The sequence below is a fragment of the Schistocerca piceifrons genome, chromosome X (genome assembly GCF_021461385.2).
Source record: "Schistocerca piceifrons isolate TAMUIC-IGC-003096 chromosome X, iqSchPice1.1, whole genome shotgun sequence".
Lineage (NCBI taxonomy): Eukaryota > Metazoa > Arthropoda > Insecta > Orthoptera > Acrididae > Schistocerca > Schistocerca piceifrons.
In genome coordinates this window covers 258,314,810-258,331,341 of record NC_060149.1, presented here as the reverse complement: position 1 = coordinate 258,331,341, position 16,532 = coordinate 258,314,810, and the positions used below count along the sequence as shown (strand labels likewise).

Below are 16,532 nucleotides of genomic sequence, written 5' to 3'. Positions count from 1 at the left end.
CTTGATATCTTCATTCGAACGAACCTAGTTACTCCCATCAGCCACCACGCCAAGTAGAGCTTGGCAGCAGATGGAGATACGGCACGAATTGCTCCAACTTTTACACATTTACTGATTCAGATCCACTGAGAGAATGCCCTGGTGTCAAGAAACAGCCATGTAATATTTATAAACACTACTGGGTGGCCAACATCATGCCAGCATCACTTTTTTCTCCACAAACATTTTTTCATAATGTGTAAATCGTGGGAAAATTGTAAATATGTTGTCACAGAATCGAGTGAAAATGAACTTAGTGGGCATAGTAAATATGACAGGACTGATAGAAAATGTCAAACGGTGAGAAAATGTTAATTCCAGGAACGTAAAAGTGGGGCTATACCGTAGCTACCAGGATTGGTATTTTTAGGTTGGTTAGTACCTCTGAGTACACGTCAAGCCATTAGTACTTATTTTCTGCTGGGCATCAGATCAGGTGTTGAGGTTTGGACACAAAATAGTTACTCTGTCCTGAGAGGTAGAAGCCTCTTTCTGCATTTACAACTATGTAGAAAACATCAGATAGTGAATTATGTAACATGTTTGTGGGAAGACTGTTAGACACAGAGAGAAACAGAACTAACACACTGAATTGGGTACATATTAAGGTTCCAATGATCACAGTATCTGCACTGATACACCTCTCACATCCTGTATATCACAACAATGTGGAGAAAAAAAAATAGTACAACATAGGAAGAACTGCAAGAAATCAACAATACTGAAATACTGGCAGTTGCTTCTCAACATCAAAAACTATATAGTACTGGCCATAGACAGAAAGCTCCATTTTATGTCTGACAGGCTGTTACCCACAGCTGCACTCACAGACCAGTAGTTTTGTTATGAAGAGTGACAGTGAGTAAGTAAGTCAAAGACATTTCACGTGGCTAGGGCATGCTGCAAAATAAAATGTGTCATTGGTGAGGCCAGGGTCTTATTTTTACATTTCAGTTATTTTTTGATACTGTAACTCATGGTAGTAGTTCAGGAGACTGGCGTGAGGGCAAATATTAAATATTTAATTTATATTTACAAACTGATGTCTACAGCACACACACATAACTAGCTTGAAGAATACGTACTTTGTGAAATGTGGATGTCTGTCCAAGTGTGTAATGGAGGTAAGTGTACGAAGTGCTGCAGCTCTTATATCTGTCAAATTGGGATCAGATAATTGAACAACTTCAACCAATTCTTCCAAAAATCCATTATATAGTAAAGTATGGGCATTCTCCAATATTGCATTCGTGTATGCCAGCACAGAAGTAGCTTGTAGTCTGGCCTGTACACACAGCAGACGAGTTTCATAGCTCGGAAAATTTATGTACAACCTCAGCCGAGAAAACAGCAACAGCTAGGAAAAAAAAATTATCATTAATTAACAGGAAGTACTGTATTTCTCAATACAAAATACAATTCCTTAATGAAATTTGTCATTAAAAATATATCACTTTTTCAAACCAACAGCTCAATTCATGGAATAAATACTAGAAATAAGAATAATCTTCACAAGGATTTAAAGTCACTTAGTCTTGTACAAAAAGGTGTGCATTATTCAGGAACACACATTTTCAATAACTTGCCAGCAGCCATAAAAAGCTTAACAACCAATGAAATTCAGTTTAAGAGAAGCCTAAAGGATTTATTGGTGGCCAACTCCTTCTACTCCATTGATGAATTTCTTAGGAAAACCAACTGATTTGTATATAAGTACAACATAACTTCTTCACAATTTCAGTGCAGTAATGTGTTCACTGAAAATTTGTGTGTGTGTGTGTGTGTGTGTGTGTGTGTGTGTGTGTGTGTTTGGGAGTGTGTAAGTATAATCTAACTTCTGCACCATTTCAGTGCAGTAATGTGTTCATTGTAAATAAGTATTACAGTAGTTGTATTACATGTTTCTTACCTTATAAATAAATAAAAAACTTTTTTATTTTAAATTCAGTGCAATAGTATTTATAAAATGACTCTTAGTGTTCATTAAAAAATGACGATCATTCCACTTGGGACCTGTGGAATGGTACATTAGCTTATTTGCTTTAGTTGTAAATATTTGTCATGTATTGTTGTTTTTCTGACATGTTCCACATCCTGGAGGACCTCCTCACTACGGATCAATTGGAATGAAAGTAAATCTAATCTAATCTAATCTAATCAGTTGTCAGTTCAATCTCTTCCACTATCTTCCCACACTATTAAAGTAATTACTCTCTACTTACAATTAGGCTCCAAGAATCGATTTCGATATGTACAATGTCAAGTCCACAGGAAGAATGAATGAATGACATTTAGCAACATTTATGGGATTAGTAATAGAAAAATGGAGTGACTGCACACATGCAGCTGACTAAAATGTACAATCCCCTGTAGAAGTGTAGTACTAATTTTTCAATTAATGTTGATCCTGTGACATTTGAAATCATTTATACCATGGGAGAGAGAAAAGCTTACTACTTCTAAAACTTGAAATAAGTAGATGATATTTAGAAGGGCTCAAAACAAGGTTCCTTATTTTTTCTTTTACCAGACAAAAATCACAAGTTTTTGGACACTGTACGCACCAATGTTACAAGGCCATTACAGGTGAAATTGGTTATTGCATGAGGAAAACCTGTGATTTCCATCTGGTTAAATGATCGCCATCATTTCCAAAATGGCAATTATGTCAAATTTCTCAAAACAAGACATTGGAACTATTTGATTTTTTTGTTGAATGATAATTTATGCATATACTAAGATAATTTGTATTGTTCATTAATGACATCTTAGGCACCAAAAAATTGTACCAAATACCTGATGTAACATTTTACTGCACAGGAAACCCCATTGGACTGATGTTGTGTATCACCTGTGGTGGCGTAACAGAGAAATAAAATTCTATTCTGTCTATACAACTGTCATTGTAGCCCATTTAAAAGAGGACATACAGACCCACAACAGTAAACTTTCAGACAACGCATGTCTTATTTTAAAGACATTATGTTAAGAGAGCTGTGTCATCAAGAAGCAAGTAACAGGAGGTTGTTTTATTTGCAAAACAAACACTTTTGGCTCAATACTCCATGTAATATTGTAACTAATATTAATGAAGAATGCACAAACAATCAATAATTCTTTGTTGCACCCTTGTGTTACTCAATGAGTTCAGATCAGATCCTTACAATGGTGCACCAAAATGAGAAGTTTAAGGATCTGACATTTTAGGTTCCAGATAGTTTTGCCACAACTGTCATAGTACTGACAGGCCTACAGTTTCGAACCATAACATCGGTTTTACTGTAGGAAAGTAACTTCAAAATGTCTTAACTTCAATCTGTCATAGAAGCAAACTTGAGACTTCCTGTGTAAGATCTGTGACACATCCATTCTTCGACAGCGGCTGAGGATATGTAGAACAGGCGAAGTTTCTTCCATGACCACAGTAAAATTACTACAGACAGTCACAGTAATCAAGTGAGCATGAACATGCATGAATCAAACTTCTCTGATAAATTAATGAATATTGGCAGATGAAGTAAAATAACTTCCACAATACAAAGATGGTAAAGTTATTTAAACTTCACAAGCCCTCACTCTTGATGGAAAACCAAATCAGGTAACAAGAAAACATTACCTGTCTTAGTATTTCTAATTGTGAATGTTCCAAGCAAAACTAATGTCACTGCATAATCATTTACTAAATGTAGGAGGTAATTATCTTTGATGACTGAAGCAAATTAATTTAAATGAGCATCAACTCACTTAATTACTGCTTCTATTATAGCTCAGTTTCTGAAACAGTGTTGTAATTAATAACTTACTTGTTTCTCTTCTGTGAGGGTTGGGTGACGTTTCATAATATTATCCATCAACGCTGCTGCAGAAAGACCTAAGCACTCAATATTGTCAATGTGAATTGCACTTTTTGACAACAGAGATCCCTTCTGATGTCCTTTTGGTGGCTCATAAAATTCATAATGTAATGTTGAACGTCCCTGTGAAACACCAAGTTCTTACAAACATGAGTCAAAACAGGACAGACAGTATAAACGTATATTATGACTATAAAATCTGTGAAGTAAATAAATGTGAAACATAATATATTTTGTATTTTGCCACCGATATAAATTTAGTCCTGACATACCTTCAATTGCACCTTTAAACTATAATTGTGAGAGTAGCACTACCTGCATACCTACCTAAGTTCACCAATAGTCCATGCATGAATTTTAGTGAGACATGTTGTTTCCACGCATCCACATACAATTTAATTTAGCTGATCTCTCTTACTACACATCTGAGGTCAGTATGCATGCAACTTTCTATCAGTACATGTTACGAATGGTATGTATGTATGTATGTACCACATCTCCTCCTAAACCACTAGACTAATTTCAACCAAACTCTGTACACATATCACTTACTGTCTGTAAATAATCAATGTGGGGAGTAAGAACCATCTACTTGTAAAAGGGAAGGAGGTGTGGGTGGAAATGAAGTGTCTCCCATGAAGTTCAAATAACTATACTTTATTCAGACAATAGGTAAGAATGAGAGCACTTAGTGACTTTTAACAAACTTTTACAGTCATTTTCTCACTGACAATCCCCAGAAAATGATTAAAATTTATCATTTATTGTATTTTCAGTGTTCATGACAGAAAACTACCACATCAGGCATGATGTTTTAACTTACTACTACTTCATTACGAACTGTATTTGTGACATTTTGTAGACAGTATTCATGTATACCCCCGAATATACCTGCAAAATAGTATCATTGTACTACACACTGCTCAGCAGATGTGATGTTGAACACTGAAATGCACGAAAAATAGCTACATCATTCATGACATTTAAATATTTTACTTCTTTGCTACTAACACTATTCACAACACATTTCACAGACAGCATCTACATATGCTGCTGAATGTACCTACAGAATTATATCTTTGTAGGGGACATACATGTAGTTAATGAAATGCATCATTAAACACTTGAGTTGTGTGAAAAAGAAACTACAGGATGAAATTCACTACAGCTACAGGTGAAATGTGTGTCCAAACACGTCTAAAATATTTTTTAAATGTGTGAAATATTTTAAAATTACACAAAATATGAGATGTGCATATATGGGCAAAGCCACAGGTAAAAAACTACTACTAAACCCCTGGATCAATTTCAAACTAACTTGTCACACACATTACTCGAGTTGCCCAATTCCAAAACCCATTAAATCAATTTTTTTCCGATATTAACTTTTTTATACATCAAAAGAGAGCATTTTGAGCTGCACACTTTAGAACATAATATAACTGTCAGCAGCTGCTATTTCCATTATAAACATAATGCCAAAGTTTATCTGAAGTTTCAGACTCCATTATATTCATGATGACAGTAGTTCCACTAGACGTTGAATCCTGACAATACAGGACTGAAAATTGTTATATTCAGTGCATTTTTGATGCTCTGAAAAACACAAATTTCCTAAACTCATTGTTTCATTACTCCCATCAAACTGTATTTAGAATAAATTTTTAACGTTATATTAATTTCTCTTTTGAGATAAAGGCGACTATTTTTTTTAGCTGTCTTTATTTTATATTTTTCAAATTGGTTGACCTGTCAGGTTAGATTTTGGTGTAAATACATATTATTGAGTAACAGCTGGTTGGCTGGATTGAAACCAAATTATGTTCAAAAAGCAGTATCTTGGACCCCAGTGATAATGATATTATCAGAAAATTTGGGAGCATTTACGAACTTGGATCAGAGGTACATGTTGGTGACTGGAAGATCTTTCTTAAAGATGCCATGAAACTTCCTTCTGACTGCTCTTTCAGTTCACACCTTCAAAGATGATATTAATTAAAAAGAAAGGTCAGAGCACTATTGCTATTGAAGAGGAACAAAGCTGTAACACATATGTGATGTGGTAAGAATATCTGCAAGAAGGGTAAATCCCAGATGGGAGTAAAACCAGCAGAGATATGCAAAAGTGTTATAGCAAAACCAGAAAAAAATCAAAGATGTAACAGCCCTTTTAAAGGACCACCATGGACCAGGCTGGATGAACATGAATGAATCTGTATTCTGCAAGAATATCTTCAAAACAGCTGTATGAAGCTGAACTGCATGAAGAATCTGATATTGGAGAGCTACCCAATGAGGCTGCAGACCAGATCAGCACTCAATGTAGAAAGTAGTTATCTAATAATGATGGCTATTTTAATATAAAGTTTATCACAACTGTTCAAAACAACTAATTAGGAGGTATGTACCATGTTATTCTTTCTAGTGGCCACTAATAATTTTGTAACAGGAATAAATATTCTGAAATATTTATGTTATTTTTCATTTGTACCTACCATTTTAAAACCAAAACATTTCCAGAAACTTATGTCCATATTACAGTTCCAAAAGTCAGTATGTTCAAAGTAAAATATTTATTTCAAATAAAAATACTGTGGTGTGATTTATGAGAAGTATAAATACATATCCAGAATACAAAAGAAAATTGTAATAAAGAATAACAATAAAACCCACATAACAAGATTGACATTTTTTCTTGTTTCTGAAAACTTGTTACACAGAGATAATGGACTCTGGAAATGGTCAACTTACTTACTACATGAAAAGAAATATTGTGGGGATAAGAGCAACCACCTATTAAGGTGGGGGTGGTGACGTGTACAGAGAGAAATTGAAGAAGAGGAGACAGGCAGAGATGGGAGGGGTCAGGAAGAGACTGGGAGGGGGGGAGGGGGGGGTCAGGAAGAGAGGGACAAATATGGAGGGGGGGGTGGATGGAGGAGACAGGCAGGCAGGCAGGCAGGCAGGCAGGCAGGCAGAGAGAGAGAGAGAGAGAGAGAGAGAGAGAGAGAGAGAATTCACTTCTATCAACAGTAATTCACTTCAGTAGAGATGTGATGTTGAGATAAAATTAGCAAAGCACTCATATTAATCAGTTGTGGAAGCACAACATTATCAAATATTAACTTCATTCCAACTGTTTGATTAATGTAAAGCATATATGCCATTAGTCACTTCTATGTGAAAACGATGAGCACACAGCATAAAAAAAGGAGCTTGGCAAAAGTCAGAGCAAAGCAAACATTTATTCTGATTTTAAGGATCTTGATGTTCACAAAATCGAAGTGGGTCAAGATGGTGCATGCTACTGAACAGATTACAGGACTTTTTGCTTGTGCCTATGACAACAAATGGTGATAGCTTCTGTGCAATCCAGAGATGAACAGGGAGAAGTAAACCTTTCATTTATACATCATTGAGGACTGGCTCTTCGTTTTTCATAACAAAGAAGACCAGATAAACTGACTGCACTAAAATGAACTTCATACTTTGTAAATGAAATCCCTCAACTGACACTGGAAGAACATACAGACTGTCAGTTGAAGAGCTGCAAAAAGCCTCGTATTATATTGTTTCATTATTGCTTGGTAGAACTAGGTTATATTATTTACAAGAAATGCCCAATACATAATTTTTGACTAATAACATTTTTAGTCCGATCACCATAACATCTTTCTTCTTGAAGATGAGTAAAAAATTATTCTTTGCAAGGCACTCAGATAAAAACACACAGTTAAATAATAACAGCTACATCATTGTTGAATTAATAACATTGTAATTAATTAAATAATTAAAATTAATTAAATATATAAATAAAAAATAACATTAATACATCTGTAAAATGAAGGTATAATTAATTCTTATTCTTTTTTAATCATGCATTGTTATGATGTGTATTAAAATATCTTCACAGTTAATATGAGAAAGATAAATGTGAATTTAAGTCCTATAATTTTAATAGTGTATTAAGTAGATTGCAAGTAAATAAAAGATTATAATTTGACAGCATTATTTGGTTTTAGACACATCACATCTTACTAACAAGTCCGAAGCCCCACTAGATGCTACACTTACAAGTAAAATAAAAATTTTAATATATTTCTAGTGGAAAACCATCATGAAACTTGGCACACACATCAACAAAAAAATGTACAAATAACATACTTTTTCAAAACAAAAAATTCTGATTTCAAAATTTTCAAAATTAAAAAATGAAACATCTAGGAAAATACAGCATTATAGTGGATATCATCAATTACCACACACTTTCAAAGCTTGTAAGAAACAGAGTAAAATGGTGCAAATTTTAGGTTTGTTAGTCAAATAGTTTTCAAGATATGGTGATTTTAAGATTTAAAGATGTAACAAAAACTGCATAATTTTGGAAGTTTTAAAAATTAATAACTCAAAAATGGTTTAAGATATTTTAATTTGGGATTTTTCATGCAAACAATTTTCTTTAAGTGCACAAAAAATTACCAAAATTATCAAAATCTGAGGTCTCATTACTTGGTAGAGAACATTCATATGCAGCCAATCATTCAGATTTGGCACAACTTTGAAATATAGTAAGCTCCTGATCACATTCATTATTAAGCATTATGTGCTTCAAAATTTCATCAGACGGAAATTGTGGAATAAAGCACAAGAAAATTAATCATAACAAGCATGTACATAATAATGTAAGTATGCATCTTAGTATTCCATGTACAGAAATGTCCATTAGTTTCATATTTACATTAAAATCAAACTTTAGTACAAAGCTCACAGAAGTAACCACATAGACTAAATACAATACAAATCTCATCTCTTGTAGGCCTATTTGAAAGTGTCGTCGTCTGCTCAAATAGAACCAGTGCCAAACAGTGTGGTGATTAAGCTATGAAGGAAAGAAATGAATACCAGTAGGTGGCACCAGCATTAACCATGGGAAGCAAGTCTAAGAGCAAAATTTACAAACAACTATGCATTGTGATTAAGTACATGTCACTACCCCGTGAACAACTTCACGAAGATGCATTTATGTTACTTTTATTGGCCGGGGGGGGGGGGGGGGGGGGGGGGGGGGGGGGACTAATATGCTGACAACATGAAATGTGAATCGTTAGGTAGCATCACTAACAATATTATGGAGAGTGTCATTAGTCAAAATTAGAACAGAAGACATATTTGCAACCAATAGCTGGTGTGGTACAATATGAACATAAAACTGCTAGAGATAAGAACTAAAATATAAGTTGTAAGGGAATAAGTCTACAACCATCCTAAATAAGACAGTACATAAGTATCACCAAATGCAGTCATATTACAAAAGCCTGACACAAATGACAACAGTATCATTTAGGTGAGCCCAGGTTAGTGGCAACAACTTGGATAAAGAAGAACTCATATGATAAAGGAGATTTTTGTTATTTCTTTTAAACTTAATGGTATAGTATTAGATAGTATAATTGTTCAGCTGTTATCAGTTTACAACCATCACAAAATGAAATGTTTCCCGAGTATGACCGACTGTAATCATCACAATAGTTTAACAAATAACAGGTGACATAATATAACCATATAGGTAAGCCTGGATGAGTGGCAACAATTTGAAATAAAATAGAAGTTAATATTACCATTTTTTCTTTATTTTATATTACAAAAATAAAAGTATATCGTCAGAATGTATAACGATGCACATTTCATGCTGTCAGTATTATGAGTTTCTCCTCCATAAATGTAGCACAAACGTATCTTTGTCAAGCTGTTCACAAGATACCGACATGTACTTAATTGCAATGCACAGTAGTTTGTAAAGTGACACTATGACTTGCTTTCCATGGTTAATGCTGGCACCATCTACTGGCTTTTATTTACTTCCTTGATAGCTTAATCGCCACACTGTTTTGAACTGGTTCTATTCGAATAGACAACAGCACTGTCAAATATGCCTACACAAGATGAGATCTGTATAATATTCGGTCTATGTGCTCACTTTTGTGAGCTTTATACTAAAGTTTGATTTTAATGTAAATAATGGAAATTTCTGTCTATGGAATACCAAGATGCATACTTATGTTATTATGTACACATTCACTATTGTTAATTTTCTTGTGCAGTTTATTCCCTACAGCTTCAATCTAATGATGAAATTTTGAAATGCATAATGCTTAATAAGGAATTGTGCAGTCAAGACCTTTCTATATTTTGAAGTTGTGCAAAATCTGAGGAGTCAAGAATCAGACCATTAGTTAATTTCACATGAACTGACCCAGACAGAGATGGGGGAGCCAGGAGGAGATGGACAAGGGGTCAGGAGGATGAGATGCACAGATAAACTGAGGAGGAACAGATGGACTGACAAGGAGACCTTTTGGTCTTGTAAATTCAGTTTGAGATGAAACTTTACAGGTTTGTAGTATACCTCAAGGGTGTCCACTCATAGAAGTCTTAAAGTGTACTATCCAGAAAATTCTGAGAAAGAGGGCTCTGAAAAGTTTCAAGCGTAGCTCACACGCACCTCTTCCACAGTCAGAAGTAGCATTCAAGCATATAGGTGAAATAGCTCAGTCAGTGGCCTGCTAGAATGCCATATGGCCAGTCTGGGTTTGATCCTACCTCCAGGCTTTTTGTTTTCTTAATTGTTTTAAAGACTCACCCCATGTGGAGGGTGGGGTGGGGTGGAGTGGGGGGGGGGGGGGGGGGAATGGAGGCAATCAATTTCATAAATATGCAGCAATCGGTTCCTGTATGTATGATCATTTTGTCGAAGCCTGAGAGAATTATCAGCAACTGATTACATAGAATTTACAACAGCAGGATTTAGCAGCAGCACAACAGTTTACAGATTTTGAATTGAAAGCTTCTGAGAGCTGGGTTGATAGATTCAAAAATAAGCATGAATTCGTCAGTGGAAAGTGACAAGTTTTGTTTCAAGAAAAGAAACTGCAATAATCCATGAAACTATGGTTGCTGCAGATACTTTTCTAACCCAGATGTTAAAATTGATACTGAATTTCAACAACTATTTTGGTATCAGCATTGACCAGACAGGTATTTATTGCAGGCTATTTAAAAATTCATTTTGCTCTCTACTTTTATGTTTCTCTGACAAAATACTTCAATTTCATGGTTTTTTTCTATTCAGGATGTCAGTATCAGTCAGTGTACAACAGGACTGATCATCAAAGGAAGCAAAACTATTTTCGTCAAAAGACACAATATGAATAAAGTGACGCATACATATACCACTCAATAAGCTCTCACTCTGGAAACATCCTACCTCTACGGACAGAACTGTATACTGACTTTCTCAACTGGTGTTTTAGGTCTTCCACGAGTCAAGAATGGTTTCCGTTAATTATTGACTCTTGGGGTGGACAAGCGAAGCCTGAATTATACAATGAAATCTTTCTCACAGAAATCACCAACATGTACAATTAAAGTGATTCCCCCAAAATGTACTCCACTTGTTCAATCATGTGATATTTATTCTTATAGACAAGTTACACAAATCTTACTGAAAATAATAGAGAAATTCTCCTGAAGGCTGAATACAATCAATAGTCCATCATAGCTGTCATCATCAATTTTTAAGGAAATTTTCCGATATGCCTAGTACGATTCCAGGCTTTCTGATGAAAGGAAGGTTTCAGGAATGTCAGCAAAGTATGTTTTCCAATGTATCTTTCAAAAAAAATGTTGTTCCTGCAATCAATCATCCATAAATTGAGGCAAGATGCCAAAATATTTTTTATTGTCAATGTTTTTATGACAATCATCATTCTGGTGCTTGTACATAAAATTGACAAACACGACATTGTAAAAAATTTACATAATTGGAATGCCACCTAGCATTTTGTGACAGTGGTAACTACTTTACCTCCATTAAAAATGTACTTGAAATTATTCAACTTTTTAAAAAGAAAATATTGATGAGTAATTCACATTTTAAGTAGCTGTGACAGCCATTTCATTTCACAAACAAAATAAAAATACTTTTGGCCATTACGTTTATTTAACAGTTATAATTTTTAGAATAATTAAGAAAACAAAATGAAACCATATCAGCAAGTAGGCAGGATCAAACCGGGATTGACTGCATGCCTGTCTAGCACGCTACTGACTGAGCTACCTCACTAATGTGCTGCCTTGCTACTTATGACCTGTATATGACACGTGTAGAGCTACATTTAAAAATTTAAGAGCCTTTTTTTTTTAATTTTCTGGCTAGTGCACTTTAAGACTTCTATGAGGGGACACCCATGAGGTATACTACTAACCTGCAAAGTCTCATCCCGACCTGAATTTCTGAGACCGGAAGGTCCCCTTGTGAGAGAAGGGGTAGGAGGAGGTGGACAGAGATGGGGAGCAGAGGAGATGGACTAATAGCACTGGATTAAATGTACACCCAGAAATACCAGGTGTAGTTAGATTTTTGTATTTCTCAATGGATGCTTATTGCAGGCTGGTCAGTTCAGTTACTGCAAGGTCTATAGCTCATGTTCACCATTTTCAATGTGATGGCTGCACAAATCAGTTAACTTTCCAAGTAGCTGTCATCAATTTCCAGTGAGTTGAAAATGTTTGTCTTTCTGCATTTTGTAATACAGCAAAGTATTAACAATCCATTCAAACTGCATTATTTTGATGTTATCCATTCAATGGCCTGTCATACAAGCACTATTTCTGAACAATTCCCATTTATACATTGGTGGGTTTCTCCATATGAACTGAGCTACTCAAATTCTTGGCAAAAACATATATAGCTCCCCATTTATCTTGTTTACTTTTGTCAATGTTGTCCTCTCCCAATCTTTTCATTAGGTTGCCAACTGAGCCCATACATACCACACAGTTACTGTCTAAGCGTGTTGGTGCATAATAGCTTTCCTACTTTACTGAATTAAAGGATATCATGTGATAATCATCTCTTAAATATCGAATAGGTTACAAAGCCACCTGCTTTCACTGAAGCTACTCAGTCATGACAATGAAAGCTTCTCATCGAATCAAATATATTATCACTACTACCTTCATGTCTCAACATCACAAAAAATGCTCCTGAAATTATCTGAAAGACTACATCACAATAATGGGTGAATAGACAAAATGATATTTAACTTACCCCAAGATACATATTTCGACAGCTTTGTGCAAGACTAACTCCTTCATCATACGCACACCAACTCTGAAATACAAACAAACAGTAACTCGCACAGAACACAACTGCATAAAAAAGAAATTAACAGCAGAAGTTGGCTAAAACACGGAATTGTCTGATAAGAGACATCCTGTGACACCAAGGAATCATTTTTTTTTATGTGGGGAAGTGTGGCTAGAGGTGAGCAAGATTTTACTATAGTAAGCAGGTTCAAATGGGTGTAAAGCAGCAGTAATTATGCAGAGATGATGAAGCTTGCACATGATAGACTAGCATGGAGATCTGCATGAAACCAGTCTTGGGACCAAAAAAGTTAACAACAGAAGATATGAACAGTCTTCAGTCATCACTAAATTTATAAAAGACCACTAGCAGAAACATGAAGAGTGAAATAAGAAATGACTACTACACTAAATAGAAAATCACCTAAATCACTAAATAACTTCAAGCGATATTCACTTCTCCACTCAAATGATGACTGGTCACCTATCAAAATTGTACACAGCCATATTCTGCTTTTCCACAAAACTTTCTAGATGATTAAAACTGTGTGCCGGACTGGGATTCAAGTCCAGAACCTTTGCATTTTGAGAGAAAATGCTCTATTGATTGAGTTGCCGAGGCATGATTCATGACCTACCTTTGCAACTTTACTTTCTTCAGTACCTCAAACCTCCCCTGACAGTAGTAAAGACATAAGAGAGGGTAGTGAACCTTACATGAACAGCTCTGCCAGTAGAGCATTTGCCCACATAAAGCAAAGGCTACAGATTTAAATCCCACAGTTTTAATCTAGCACAAAGTTTCAAAACAGAATAAAGAGAGTAAAAACTCATTCTGGAGCTTTTACATCACCACCACCACCACCTTGTTGAAACACTGTTTTGAAGTTCATATATCTGAGCTCTACAATAAACACAAGTAAGAGTGCGAGGCAACCAGTATTCCAAATGCACCTGAAAAGCTACAGGTCTTCAACATTTATTTTTTTTAAAGAAGAGGTAGGCAGTTAATGATAGAAGTCTATGCAATGACCCAATAAAACTGGGAGCCTAATGTGCTATCAAAAATGAATGGAATTTGTAGAGTGGAAGACAAGGATTGGATCACATTGCTCAGATTGTGGAGGAACATGTTCACATTAATTATTAAGATAGGAGTACAATGTTACAAAATAGTTGGAAGTCTGCATCAATCCATAAGTATTGTAGACCTGAATATCTGTTGTTATTTCTATTTACAGCTGTAGTCTCAATCGGAGCCAGTTAAGGTCATGGTGATGTTTCTCTATTGCTCATAGGTTGATAACTCATCAGTTTTGCAGTTCCAATGACATGATAGTTTCACATTATCAGTGAATGGTAAAAGAAAGAGGCAATGTATTACTAGTGCTGAAATTGAAATTATCCTTTTCTCATTCACTCAAAAGTTTGACATTGTAATGACAGATTCATCTGTAGTAAGACCGGGCTGTAGGTGGTGGTGGTGGCGGTGGTGTTAGTAGTAGTAGTAGTACTTGCTTTATTCATCAGTATATCTCTTTTTACAAGGATATACGAAATGTCAAAGTATTTATAAGTTTAGACCAATTTAAAATAAGCTAATTCATATACACACGTATTTACAGACGTCCAGTAAGAGACAATCATTAGATTTACTCCTGGTATAAAATACTTTTCTTACAAATAACTTATTAAATAATGTAATGGCATACTGTTCACTCATATCTCACTATCAGTCCCTGCGCACACTCTACGCACATTGTTTCATAAAACACACACACACACACACACACACACACACACACACACACACACACACACACACACACACACTGGTGATCTCTGGGTCATTTTCTGTACCGCAACTTCCCAATTACTATCCAAAAACCCAAAAACTGAGTCAGCATCCCTGCATAACGAGGGAGATGTTGAGCTCAGAAAGAGGTGTTAGTATTGTGCTAGCTTTGGGGGTAAGGATTCCCAGAAAGGAAAAAAGAAGGAAAAAAAAAAACAAAGTGAAGGTGTTATGTGGAATGTTGGATGTTTTGTAATCATTATTGTTATTATTTATTTGTATAACATTTTTTTTATCAAACCCCTACTCTGTTTTATCTAAGTAATCCTCCAATATACAACATTTATTAAACAACAGGTACTTTTTAGCAGCTTTTTTAAGTAGGTGTCTTTTTGAAATTTCTTTAATCTCTTCTGGTAATTTATTGTACAGTTTTATTCCTTTGTAGAAAATGCTGTTTTGTGTTTTATGTTTATTTCTTCTTGGTAAATGTGAGTTGAGTCTATCTCTTGTTGCATGGTCATGGACTGAGTTGTTTGTGCAGTAATTAATGTTATTTTTGATGTGTACAATTGACTGGTAAATGTATTCACAGGGGCAGTCAAAATCCCCAGTGTTTTGAACAGATTTTAACAATGAGCTCAACTGGTGTTTTTGGTTATTCTTATGGCTCTTTTCTGGAGTTTGAAAATTGTGTTCATATTTTGTGCATTTGTTTCCCAAAAAAGAATGCCATAGCTAAGAACTGAGTGTACATATGAATAATATGTAACTAAAAGACACTGCATGTTACCCACTGATGATAGGATTCTAAGGGTGTAACATGCTGATGACATTCTGTTTGCAAGTACCTTTGTGTGTTCACACCACTTCAACTGAGAATCAATATTAATTCCTAGAAATTTTGCATTTGTTACACAATCTATAGAGGTGCCATCTACATTTAAATTAACATTGTCATTTTTCCTCTTCAAACTGAAATTCATGGCATTAGTTTAATGGCATTAGTTTTCTTTATGTTCAATGTCAATTTATTGCTTATTGACCAATCAAACATCCTTGAGAGTTTCATTTGCTTTCTCGGCAAGGAGTTCTAGTTTTCTCAGTGACTATAATACTGCTGTCATCAGCGACTAGAATTTTTTCACCATGAGTAACACTGGTGGGGAACCCATTAATGTGTATTGGTCCTAATATGCTACCTTGCATAGCCCCTATATTAATGTATTCTGGTTCTGATAAGTATTTTCCTAATGTTTAGATCTATTTGAAGTATGTGTTGTCTCTAATCTTTGTACCCTATCTGCCAAGTATGATCCAAACCAGTCATTAGCTACCCTTCTTATTCCTAATGCTACCAATTCATTTAATAGAATCTTGTGGTCAACTGAATCAATGGCATTAGAAAGATACCAAAATGTGCCTGTGACACACTCATCTTTATCAAGAGCATCGAGTACAACTTCTGTGAATCCTACTATGGCTGACTCCGTATTTTTGCCACTTCAGAAACCAAACTGTGATTCACTTAAAAGATTGTATTTATTCAGGTAATTCATTAATCTGTCTTTCATAATTGCTTCTATTATTTTTGAGAATGGTAACAGCAGGGAAATGGGCTGGTAATTTTCTATGTCTTCTGCATTACCTTTCTTAAGCAAAGCACACACACACACACACACACACACACACACACA

At 35.1% G+C, this 16,532-nt stretch overlaps 1 protein-coding gene across 1 annotated transcript in view; it reads right to left on the bottom strand.

Moving 5' to 3' along the window:
• Positions 1 to 16,532, bottom strand: part of LOC124723129 (E3 ubiquitin-protein ligase HUWE1) — a 360,906-nt gene that overhangs the window by 331,021 nt on the left and 13,353 nt on the right. The window contains exons 4-6 of the mRNA XM_047248317.1: positions 13,003 to 13,065; positions 3,843 to 4,016; positions 1,125 to 1,396 (exon numbers count right to left, since the gene is read on the bottom strand). Of these exons, the coding sequence (XP_047104273.1) occupies positions 1,125 to 1,396; positions 3,843 to 4,016; positions 13,003 to 13,065 (509 nt within the window). The remainder of the gene's footprint in view (positions 1 to 1,124; positions 1,397 to 3,842; positions 4,017 to 13,002; positions 13,066 to 16,532) is intronic.